At 42.4% G+C, this 12,921-nt stretch overlaps 1 protein-coding gene across 6 annotated transcripts in view; it reads left to right on the top strand.

Annotated features, from left to right (window-relative positions):
- MIPOL1 (mirror-image polydactyly 1) overlaps positions 1-12,921 on the top strand; it is a 528,027-nt gene that overhangs the window by 101,045 nt on the left and 414,061 nt on the right. The window contains exon 1 of one of the 6 annotated variants that reach the window (XM_068254029.1): positions 11,084-11,176. The exons of 4 other annotated variants lie outside the window; for them this stretch is intronic. In XM_068254029.1, coding sequence (XP_068110130.1) covers positions 11,163-11,176 — 14 coding nt within the window. In that variant the 5' untranslated portion in view covers positions 11,084-11,162. Of the gene's footprint in view, positions 1-11,083; positions 11,177-12,921 lie in introns of those variants that run through there. One more of the 6 variants, XM_068254024.1, reaches the window with a different exon arrangement.

The following is a 12,921-nucleotide window of genomic DNA, read 5'->3' as shown; positions in this document are numbered from 1 at the left end:
AAAATACTGTTCACATTTAAAACAAATTTTATTGTATGATATCAAAAACTGGTATCGATAGAATTAAAACAATTTAAACCAAGGTTGGAACCACAAGGCTTTCAACCTCAAACTATTAATAGTCATTTGGGCATTAGGGCCTGAGCCACTGATGCAATTGTGTCCGCTATTCAGTTACACATCAATGTTACAGATGCTATAAATTGGACAGAAGTGGATACAACTGCATTAATGGGCTCAGGTCCTTAAAACGGAACTGTAAATTGGAAAAAAACAAACTGTTTCACTTACCTGGGGCTTCCCCAAGCCCCCAGCAGCTGCCTTGTTGTGCACGATCTTCTGTTCTGCTGCCACCAGCTCGTATTGTTACTGTCGACTTGTGCCTGCGCACCCTGGGCTACGCAAAGCTTTCTTCGCATTCCAGTCCGCAATAGCGTCCTGCGCCATTAGTACTAATGGCGCAGAACTCTACTGCGTGCTAGAACGTGAAGAAAGCTTTGCGTAGCCCGGGGCACGCAGGCGCAGTTGCCGTCGACTTGCAAGATGATGGTAACAATACGACAGAACAGAAGAAAGATTGTGCAGAACCGGCGCAGGACAGGATGGTTGCTGGGGGCTTGGGGAAGCCCCAGGTAAGTGAAACAGTTTGTTTTTCTCCAATTTACAGTTCTGCTTTAAAAGTAATTGCCATACTTATTGTAGCACAGTATCAATCATGGAAGAACAAGCTCTCCAATGGTCAGTAATAATCATAGCATGTGATTTCAATAAATACTCAAATATCCGTATTAGCTATGGTATCGTACTAACCTGCATAATATTGTATACCAATTAGCATAGTCTAGAAAGGACAATTGTGCACTAAAAGAAAGTGCCAGTGCGCAGATTAGAGCGCTCTAATGTGTACATTTAAACATGAGCCCTTTAAATAAGGTGCAATTAGCAAGCTGTATAACAACCTATACAATTTGTGGCATCAAAGCCTATAAGAATGCATAGTGTGCATTCTCACTAGGCTGGTTGCCGTGTATGTTCCTGCTCTACTCACCTGTCTTCTGTGTCATCTCGGGTCATCAGAGTCCCGGTACAAGCATCAGGCTTCCACTGAATTGCAAAAGACCAATGAGAATGCTCCCTAGCAGCAGTCAGTCTGCCCCTCAGTGAACCAGTGAGAATCCTCCCTGTTGCTAGGGATGATTCTCATTGGTCTTTTGCAGTTCAATGGGAAGCTAATGCTTCTGCTTAGGACTCCAAACTACATACTGGCGCTTGTCCTATGCAGTGGTACCAAGTGACGGTGGCAGCAGAGAACCTGAATAATGGCGGCGAAGGAGGAGCAGATGTACTTCACGGAGTAGTGTCAATATGTCAGCAGAAATGCAACAGTGCACAGCGTATCCGCTCAGGATAGGGTCTCTGTGGCGTTTCCTTAGGGTGTGTTTCCACTGGGTGCTGCGTCCATTTCTGAAACTGATGCGGCCCCTCCGAACTGCTATAGCTGTGCTGAGCACCAAGAAAACCGCAAAATCCACAGCAGGCACAATTTTCTACCCTGCAGGTGGTTCATATGCTGCCCATTAATTTCAGTGAGCTACGCGAAATTGATGCTATTCGGCTGCAGGTAAACGACCCTTAGTCCCGCGTTGCTTTACTTTAGCAATCAATTGAATTCAAATCTGCGTTGCAGAATTACTATTGGAATGTGAAAATGTTTACATTCCAACTTTTTTTTTTCCTCTGATACTTAAATGAATACAGTAATGCACATTTTGATCAAATACACGGACAGATGTGAATAGGAAATTACTTTCTCTGCTAACATGTTTGCTGTTTACCCCATACATATGGCAAAAAGCATTTACAGCAGATGTAGGAGTCTCTTATTAGGCTTCAAAAATTGAGTTTTTTTCCCTCTGTATTTCCAGAAATTATTTCAATAAATGCAGTGTAAAGAGCGTATAAAGCTACCAATGTTGTAATATGGACAGATGTGCGTTCAGACAGCTGTCAGTTGTTTTTTTAACAGTACTTCACTGGTTATGCCACCTGCTGGAGAAATGTGCTGTAGACGAGACCCTAAATTAGTGTAAAACCAGCCACAATATCTTATTTTTTGCTTTAAAAAGAGAGGCGCATGTCTCTGTCTCCATTAGGGCTTTTCACCTCACGGTTTGTTTTTGGGGACCTTTATACAAAAAGTAAAGAGAATCATCTAAACCAGACTAAGAAACAGGTAAAGCCCCCACAGATGCTGTAATATCTTCTGTCAAGTGTAAAAGATAAAAAGTTTGTTTTCACTACCTCTTTACAAACATTATATTACTTTTAGGTAAAAGGCAGATTGAATAACTGTATAGTCAAAAGGAAGGTGGGAGGCTATGCTAGACTGTAGTTCTGTTTTAAAGAAAACTTTCAGGAATTGAAAAAAACAAAAACAAAAAAACAGATTTGCTTACCTGTGGCTTCTTCCAGCCCCTGGAAGCCTAGGTGTCCCTTGCCGCAGCTTCCCTCTCAGTAGGTCGCCCAGGGTCCCCTCCATGGCAGCTGCTGACCCAGCGCCGCCCACTGTCATTCTGTGCAGGCGCAGTACTTCTGTACTTGTACAGGAGTGTTCTTAGAAGGGGTTACAATTGGGACCCTGATCAATAATGTAATATGCTTGATACAAGATCACTCAGGAAGAAAAAGCTGTTTTCATTTACCAGTAGTTAAGGAAACGTTTTATTTATTTTAGACATACTGTGGAAGTAGAAAGTTTGGAGTGGCACACCTTACCGTATGAGATTGGTGCATAACCTTGGGTGCAAAGCAGACACCCCAAATACAATCAGCAGTCCCAGTGATCGGTTAGCATACCAAGCTTCTCTTGAGCATAGTAATTATTTTATTCCATCAAAGCATGTGTCAAAACACCATAGCTGACAATTGTTTCGGGACCTCTGCGGGACCCCTTCTTCAGAACAGTGCAGCAGTTTACCAATCAGAAACGGTCAAGAAATTTTTGGTTGCTATGCAATTGGGTGAATATGAACCCATCTTGCACTTGTGTAGCCAACCAGTTAGTGTGTACAGGAACTCATGAAAACTTGCTTGAAACAAAGGAAAGTTCAGAAAAGTCATCATTGTATGCTGGGAATACACAATGCGTTTTTTGGTCGATTTTCGATTTGTTTTCCCGCTCGATTTCCCACTCGATTCTCTTATCTTTTATTATCTATTTCTATTCACTTCTATGAGAAATCATTCAGAAAAATGATCGGACATGTCAGAAATAATCTATCGAACCATCTATCTGCCGGGAAAAAAAAATGTATGGCGTATTCCCAGCATTAGAGTAATTTGATGAACAATGGAAAAGTTGGCTGCAGATCCTCTAGTGCAGGCTTGGGCAAACTCGGCCCTCCAGCTGTTAATGAACTCCAAGTCCCACAATTCATTTGTCTTTATGAGTCATGACTGTGGCTGTCAGACTCCTGCAATGCATTGTGGGACTTGTAGTTCCTTAACAGCTGGAGGGCCAAGTTTGCCCATGAGTTCTCTAGTGTGTTTCAAGCATTACACCTCAATTCTTATCGTGAGGGAAACACTGTATAGGGTTGCCTGGCCTCCTCCCTGCATAGGAATAGGAAGTTCATTAGGACAGGGGTATGAAGCAGTTAGACCTTTCAGTGTTGGTCTGATATTTTGAAGTGAGTCATCTTTTACTTGAGAATTTTGCTAGTATAAATAATTAGAAAACATATGTTGATTATAATCAAGCTGTGCTGCTCTGAAGCTGCTGGCGGTTGACTGAATAGATGACTAATGCCATTGGGTACAGTTCTACCATATAGAATATTTTTCCACTTGTTTCCTGCTGGAGTGCAAAGCTGTAAAAGAGAAATGCTTGCCAACAATATGTCAGTAAACTGATAACTCTATTAGGTAATGTGTAGGAATGACTGCAGCACAAATAACTTGGGTACTGCATTATAAAGGCCCTGCGTAGTGGAACTGAAGAAAAATTCTGCACATTGACTTCCCCATCCTTCCACCAACCTAGTCTAAATGGCTGTGCAGATTAACTCATCTGTATGTTTTTGGAAAGTAGGAGGAAACCAGAGTGCCTTGAGCAAACCCATACAAACTCCATGCAGATAGCGTCCTGGTCCAGATTTTAACCAGGTACACTAGAGCTGTAATGTGAGAGTGCTATTTGCTATGCCACTGTTCCGGGATTTTTAACCCACCTTCCCACCTGCAACTTAGATTCTGTCTTCACAGAGACCGTACATACCACTTGGCCAAGTTGGGGTCTTTACAGAGGAAATGTGCTTCTGTTATAATTACTAAGACTAGGATCTGAAAGCAGATGAGCAGAGCACTGCTTTCTATCTGAGAAATTTTGCACAGATGAACAATTAACCACTTAAAGACCACAGTGATTAACTAGCTAAAGACCAGGCCTTTTTCTGTGAAAATGGCCACTGCAGCTTTAAGGCCAAGCTGCAGGGCCGCACAACACAGCACACAAGTGATTCCCCCCCCCCTTTCTCCCCACCAACAGAGCTTACTGTTGGTGGGGTCTGATCGCCCCCCCAGACATTTGTTTATTATTATTTGTTTATTTTTTAATAAAAATGTGCTGTTTTTTTAAATATTCATAAATCCCCCCGCCAGCCAATCAGTGTGATCAGCTGTCATAGGCTTCAGCCTATGACAGCGGATCACTTCCGCAGTTACAGAGGGGACAGCCGTGTCACAAGGCCGTCCCCAGTACATCGCTGCTGCTGATCGTAGCACTGTACATGCTAATTAGATGGCGAAACCGCCGTCTGACAGTCTCCCGAGCGGCGATAGCCGCTCGTAGACTGAAGGCGGGGCGGAGCCCGCCCCTCAAGCAGGAGATGCGCGCGCAGCCCACGCGCGATCTCCTGCAGTAGCCGGCTCCAGGACCTGATGCCAATTGGTGTTAGGCGGTCCTGGGGCTGCCACCGCGTTCACGCCCATTGGCGTGACGCGGTCCTTAGTTAGTTAAGGAGGATGTGCAAGACTTAACGTAGTTGTAGGATTTTGTTCAATAATATTGGATAATGGGCCTGATGCACTAACTTTCTGTAAATTTTCTACATGCAGGTAGAGCATGGCAATATTACCGGCACTAAAGCCAGAGGAGTCGCGCATGTTACGCAGTTAGTGCAACTTACCTGGGTAACACATGTGTGATACTTGGAAGGGGGGCCTCTCCAAATGGCAGGGGGTCTACAAGAAAGTTGGCTGGGAGGGGGGATATTAATATCTGACCTTGACTAGGCCCCTAGTCCTGTTTTTATACTGTGCCCCTTGTTAGTGCAGAAAGTGGAAGAGGCGTGCTGGCACTAATTTGAGGATCAAGTGGCTCTTCTGTCACAAGGTGTGACCACTGGAATCACAAGTTAGTGTAGGACAGCAGTGCTGGCTGTGGACAAGTAAACAGTGTCAGAGAGAGCTGGGAGGATACATAGCTGGGAGTATATCAACCCAGCAAGCTTCCTCTGCTTGCATGCTCTGCACACTCTTTCCAGAGACTATTTGGATATTTGCCAGGTGACATCTAGCAGATTTCCCACGAAGCAGGTGGTTTCGGCGCATGGCTCTGAGTGCCGAAACTAGGCACCGCCATAACAGTGACTTTATACTGTGCGGGGTGTTCCAGTGATTGCTGGACCCTGAATTACATCTCCCTCTGAGTTGTTGCGACTCAGGTTGGGAATAGTATTTAAAATCACTGGGGATCGGCTCACCTTGCGCCCAGCTCAATGGCGACGTAGTAATACATATGCGGTTTCCCACCCTGTACATGGGGAAGGAAAAGGAGAGAGCAGTAGTGTCCAGGACCATCTAGAGTTTGTGGTCCTCTCAGACTTTTTCCTATGGAGCCGATATTAGCTAGTTCTACCCTTTGCTGCATAAGTGTGTAATAATATTATGGTAGACATGACTTTGAGAATAGCAACTTCCTGTTGTCTACAGGTGCCGGAATTATTCACGTGTTCGGACCTAGAAAATGTGTTTGTTCAAGACATTTCCTGAGGTGTATTGTAATAACCTTGAGAAGTTTCCTTACTGCAGCTAGCCCGTTCTACCCCATAGAGAAGGACGATGTTGTTATAAGGTGTTATTAATAATTACATTAATTATCATTTTCTCTAGTCTCCACTAAATCTTGCCAAATGTCTCTGCTCCTTCCCTGCAGCTGTCCTCCGATCATTGTAATATGATTTCCTAATCCCTTCCCCTGCTTTGGCATTCATCAATGTATCCAACTTGAAAGACAGATGTGTTGATTCAAAGCCCGGCATTATTAATTGCCCAATTTATTAACCCACCTAATGTCTTTCCTCAGCAGTAAGGAAGCCAGCATTAAGTCTGTTTTTTCTTCTGGATCTCTCCTGTCCCTCCGTTTGCTCCCCTCCCACAGTTTAATGTCTAAATCCAAATTCATAAAGGGACTGCGATCTAGTCATGTTGAGCTGTGGGATTCATAGAGCTTTTCCCAGAAGCCCCTTTAATCAGAATTACACTGTCATTAATATTCATCAAGTCAGCGGGAACTCTCATGGACCAAAGGAGAACTCCTTGCCCCTCCCCCTCACAGCTCAGAAGCTTTATTAAAAGTGTCTTAAAAAATTAATGGAGTTGAGAAAGTTAGCGAGAAGTACAACCCTAGCAGGAGGAGATGGTGAGCGGCGTCCCCTTCAGATGTGCTGCTAGCTGGCCATTCGCGGAGGATACAGTCGGTCATTTAACAGGATTTACATGCATCTGCACATCAAATTTCAAAATCGAATAATGATAAGCAGCCTAATTAAACTTACGGTGCACAAGAGAGGAATAAGAAAACAAGACAAGACAATGACATAGAAGGATGCTCGGAATGTGACTGCCATCCTAAGTGGACAACTGTGCCGTTAACTCTTAGCATGCCCAATAAATCCACAGCCAATGACTGCTATGTTCCATCATACAGAAACTAGATGATTTAACAAGGTCTTTGTCATTAAAATTAGATGTAAATGCCATATTGTCCAAGAAGTAAATTACCTATAAGACTATTAAAGATTTAATTTAGAGAGCGCTGATCTATGCATCGGGGAAAGCAAGCTTTCTCACGGGTTTTACATACCAGGCAGCTCGTGTAGTATGAGCGCTGGTACTATTGTTTTTCTCCACCGTCCAGTCAAAAAATGTAGCCTGGTCACTGAATAGGAACTGTTAGATTTGGTCATATGTGCATGTTTTCAATTCAGCCAACTGGTCTTTGATTGAGACACCCAAAGGTGCATCCAATCTTGATTAGCTAATTTTGCCACCATGTAGTATTACGGCCAACAGATTTTGACTACTTTGAGCTGATTGTATAATTAAGCTTCCATAAACTGGCCAATCAAAATTGAATGTTTGCACCAGTCTAAAGTCCTATTAAGGGCTGGTCCACACCAGCTGCGTTTTGAAAAGCACATCCTCTTTGACTTGAATAAAAATCACTGTAAAATTGTGCGATCGATTTTGCTGCAATTTTTCTTTAATTGCGTTTTTGCTGCAATTTTTAATCAAGTTAATGAGGATGCATTTTTTAAAACGAGAATGCAGTGCAAAACCAGGACCATGGAGTTGAAGCCATTTTACGAGCCTGGAGCAGGAGTTGGGAACAAAATGCACCGACTCCTAAATTTAAACTGTAATTAAAAGAGGAAAATATGATAGTGTTCTAGTTCTCAGATTATAGTCATCGTAAATAACTTATATGTACAGTAATAGCAGTGCTTAGTCTACAAAAATGAAATAAACCAATTGAAAGAGAAGTTATTTGTGCTGCTGCTGCAATAAAGCAGTCACCGTACTTTTACAATCAGATATACAATACATATGTGATTGTATGTCTGATGTGTACACAGGAATCTTTTACGTATAATAACTCTGCTGTATGAATAAAATAGTTGTCACTAGTAGGGATGGTCCATGAGATGCAAATAATTCTGCGTTGATGCTGGTTTATGCAAATTTTGTATGCAAATTTATGCACTCTTTTGCTCATGAAAGCAATTAATTTGATATGTTGTTAAAATTGGGTTTGGTGGCTACGAATTAAGTTACACAGAGCTGTTGTGAATCCACTGAAAATGTGTGCTCATTGAACACACAGATGTTGTATATCACCCATAAACCTGGTTCAGATCGTGCACGAAGAATGTGTAATAGAGGAGGAATCACCACATTCTCCTGCAGAGTATCTGCACATCAATTAGGTGTATCCACACTAAGATAGCCTATGGCCCAATCAGTGTTCTTTGTTCCTGTCTGCACCCTCTACAACAGGGGTCAGGAACCTTTTTGGCTGAGAGAGTCATAAACGCCACATATTTTAAAATGTAATTCCGTGAGAGCCTTACAATATGTTTCAATTTGGGACAATAGGACTCACATCCCTGTTGCCATGGTGATGTGTATACAGTTGATCCGCCGGGCAGCGGCAGTGTCAGACACGTCTTCAGCTTCTCTTGGGTTTCAGCAACATCAGCAATTTTCCCCCGAGAGCCAGAGAGGAGAAATACCGACTAACAGCTTGTACAATTAACTAGCTGACGTGGGGGTTGATTCACTGTGTAGGACGAGATCCCTGCACTTTGGCTCAATAGGCTGCCTGTCAAGTGACAGGCACCCTATTGGGCCAATCAAAGTGCAGGGATCTCGTCCTACAAAGTCACTGGACCTGACAGGGTCCAGAGTGGGACAGTTGGAGAAGCTGTTGTTCATTTTGGGGGTAGTGCGAATAAGTTAGTAGCGCATGCTGTAGCAGTAGTTCGCCTACTTTGAATCAACCCCTACTGATTTGTCTGTGAGTCAGATGTAGCCATCAAAAGAGCCACATCTGGCTCCCGAGCCATAGGTTCCCTACCCCTGCTCTACAAGTACTCTACAAGTGCTGCAAGGCCACAGTGCTGACCACTTAGTCACTGTCCTACCCAACTAAAGCATCTACAGTGGCGTAACGAAGGAGCTTGTGGCCCCAGTGCAACTTTTATATGGGCCTCCAAGCACTCTATTGATGTGGATCACAAAACCTACCAAGGACCGCTGCAGAGGTGTATTTAGAGTAAGGAAACCGTTTGTTAAGGGTTGCTACTATACATTGCACATATAGAGGTGTTCATTACCAGCACAGCACCAATGAAAAGCTAATAAGATGTATGAAGGAGCACCTCTAGTGGGCCCCTCTAGTCCAGGGGCCCCCGGTTCAGTCGCAATCTCTGCATCGCCTTTTGCTACACCACTACTAAATAGAACAGTGCCATAGAAATTAACATTTCTAATGGGGGAACATTGTTCATGTTCATCCATATGTAGCATTAATTGATGATAATTTACATAACTCGTTACTAAACCCCCCACCAACTGTCACTCCTCTTTTCACTTTGCCATTCCGCTGATTCCCAGATCTTCTGGTGACACTTGAGAACCAGACTGGGCATCGCTGTGGCTCCTATTTGTGTTTCCAACACTGTTTGACCTAAAATCATATTACCTGCTTTTCACCAGCGTTGCATCATGTGTAAGAGCCGTGCCAGAAAAGAACACAATCCACGTCTCGGGGTGGTCTTCTTTCATACTGTCTTTAAAAAAAGAAAACACATTCCTGAACAGACATGATTTAAACCAAATATCGCATCACTCTGAAGTTAACCTATAACTTCACAGCTCCAGCTTTTTATCTTAAGTTGACAGACACATTTATTATTAAAGGTGCATATTCCTATTTATTGTTCTTTATTCTTGCACTCAACTGTTGCAGCTCCACTTGATGGCAATATTGGGGTGTCTAATTTGTTGTGGTTGCATGTTTTAAGCAGACTTGTCCACCAATAGCACCACCACTATATTGGTATGAATATAATATACAGCAGCAGAGTCCCCAATATGCAGCACCGGCAGGAATCGACTGATGCCAGATACATGTGTTTGCAACTGCCTAAAAAAAAAAAAAACCTTCCCCCAAATACTCGCCGAGCCACCAGCAATGTGTAGCAGCCTTCCTCTTGCTCCTAGAAGACACCTGGCAGCTTTCAGGCTTCCCACGTGTACGGAAGTCGGAATGTCACCTGACCCGCATCTGGTCATGTGACATGCACACTTGCGTGCACAGAAGCTGCTAGGAGCAATAGGAAGGCTGTTACAAGTCTCTGGAGGCTTGGTAAGTATTTTAATGGCTGCAAACTCCCCCCCCCCCCCCCAAATTGAAAGTCCCTGTTATCCATCAGGCATGCCAGTTAGTTCAGACTTATGGTTGCCTGAGTTCCAGATAACCGGGACTTTGTTGTATTCCTTTTCAGTGTTCCACAAATCTGTTTCTTTTAAGACAAATGAAAAAGAAAACTGAGCGCCCAATGCAGTGTAGTATATTAGTATACCAGATATGTGACGTATCTAGCGGGAGAATATATACTCACAAGTCTGGGTTACCTCTAAGGTAACCTTTGTAAGGGCCGGTGGGGAGCTTTAAACCCAGCCCCACCCGAGCTTACGCAGTTGCTCTCTGTGGTAACAAAGGGAGTTAACACCCCTCCACTGCAATCTGTAACAGAGGCGCCAACAAATATAAAAAAAATTCTACAATATTATTCTTTCTTTTATAAAAGAGAGGTAGTAGTGAACTTACCTCCTATTTGATGACTCAGACAGTCAAGTGCCAGTCTTTTCATTTATCACTTTTTATAAAAACTCCAGGATGCATACTGGAGTTTTTATAAAAAGTGATAATTACCGTAAGTCCTTTTTCTAAAAAAAATTGTCTGAGTCGTCAAATAGGAGGTAAGTTCACTACTACCTCTCTTTTATGGAAAAAAAATATTTTAGATGTTTTTTTATTATATTTGTTGGAGCTTCTGTAACTTCTTTTGTGTTACACATCTGTTTCTAGTCATGAGAGACCTCCTGCTATACCTTTTTCTTTTTGCCATCACACGTGATGGAAATCATGTCTGTTTTTGTTATAGAGTTATAATGCCTTAAAGTCTGCCCATCCAAGACCGATGTGTTGAATTTTCCATTGACTTTAATCTCTTGGTTACTGAACTGGCAAGATGTTTATTGCCTTTGCTGGATTGGTGATTCTGTTGGCACGTAACTAAGTCAGCCTGCCTTCTATGGTCATTTCAAGGTAATCACTGTCTCTTAGCTGAGTTTTTGGTTCCTATTATAATGTGTCAAATGTACTAAGAGAGGAGAGACCACACAGTGAGGGAGGCGGAGCTAAGATCTCACTACCCTCGGTCTAACAGATAACTATTATGTGTTTTTATAGTATTGACCTTTTTTCCTTCAGTGCTTTACACATCATATTGAATACGAGACGTAACTATCCCTCAGAGGACTCTCAATCTGATGTCCACACCAGAGTGTAGGGCCAGATGCCAGTTTCAATGAAGAGTATGTTTTTGAGATGTGGCTGGAAACCACCTGTCCTGAAATAAACTGAATCAAACATGGGGAGAACAAACAAACTCTATGTGGAGGGCGTCTTGGCTGATATTTCAGGTTGGAACTTATAATGCTGCAAGTTGTGAGTACTATCCACTTAGCCGCTGTGCAAAAGTTAATAAGCGTTTCAGATTTTCAGCATATATCTAAGGAATACGTTAGCGAAGTCAATCTAGGCATTTATTGGAATTGAAAGAAATGCATATAGCTGGACCAGGGTTGCATCCATAAACCATAGGAATTACCACTGGAAAAGTAAGAACCACAGGAATGGATGGGACCACTAGATACAGGTCATACCAGCGATCATTATGGTATTTGTTGCAGAGTAGTAGAAAAACATTGCAAGCAGGGACAGCAATCGCCTCCTAACTGCTGACCAGATTTGTAAATCTTTGCTTGGTGTTTTTTAGGGGTTTCATTGGTAGAACTTAAAGAGATATTGCAACGACATGTAGAATGTACTCCATTATTCAGGAAATGTACCTCATTAATCGGGATTTCCAGTTTTACTTGTATTATCCTTGTTTCAGCATCAGAAATACTTCCAATATCCTAGGCTGTGGGGGCTGTGATGTCATGAAGCTTTCCCCTCACAGTGCAATCTGGGGGCAAGGTGTTGTTTCTGGTCACTTCAGAAAACCTTGCCATCAGTAAAGATATTGCCACCTGTGATACATTTCAGAATGTAAATGTGAGGAAAGATTTTACTATGGGTAAACACTAATATCTAAAGTCATATTGTAAAAAGTAAGCACAGTAAGCACAATGCCGTACTTTTATTAAGTAAATCACCAGTTAAGTGTTTCTTCCTGTCCTGGCTGCAAATGCTTCTCTCATCTACTCCTAGCATTGGGTTGACGTTTACAGCTGCGTAACATTTGCCAAACATACACTAGAAAAACACAGTTTTGCACCACTGTGCTTTTTATGTGGTAATGGATAAGTGCTGAACACCAGAGACTTTTGTACCTTTGAGAGAGACCTTATTCTGAGTAATCACCTCTCATTGACTTACTGTGTGAAATCATACAGGTTCAAGTATTTAATGTAAAATGAAAGTTATTGGTTTACATACATTTTTCTCCGGTGTCAACACAACCCCTGACAGGAAGCACATTTCTGCCAGCTGTTTACCCTTGCATCCTACAGTTTTTGCCCATTTATCACCACAGTGTTTGGTCTCTTCACAGTATAACCTATGGAAAAATCCAAAGGACTATAGTGTTTAGGTACAGTGGAGGAAATAATTATTTGACCCCTCACTGATTTTGTAAGTTTGTCCAATGACAAAGAAATGAAAAGTCTCAGAACAGTATAATTTCAATGGTAGGTTTATTTTAACAGTGGCAGATGGCACATCAAAAGGAAAATCGAAAAAATAACCTTAAATAAAAGATAGCAACTGATTTGCATTTCATTGAG

Source organism: Hyperolius riggenbachi, chromosome 9, assembly GCF_040937935.1.
Source record: "Hyperolius riggenbachi isolate aHypRig1 chromosome 9, aHypRig1.pri, whole genome shotgun sequence".
NCBI classification, from domain to species: Eukaryota; Metazoa; Chordata; class Amphibia; order Anura; family Hyperoliidae; genus Hyperolius; species Hyperolius riggenbachi.
The sequence above is the reverse complement of the archived record's forward strand: the minus strand, read 5'-3'. Positions and strand labels throughout refer to the sequence as shown.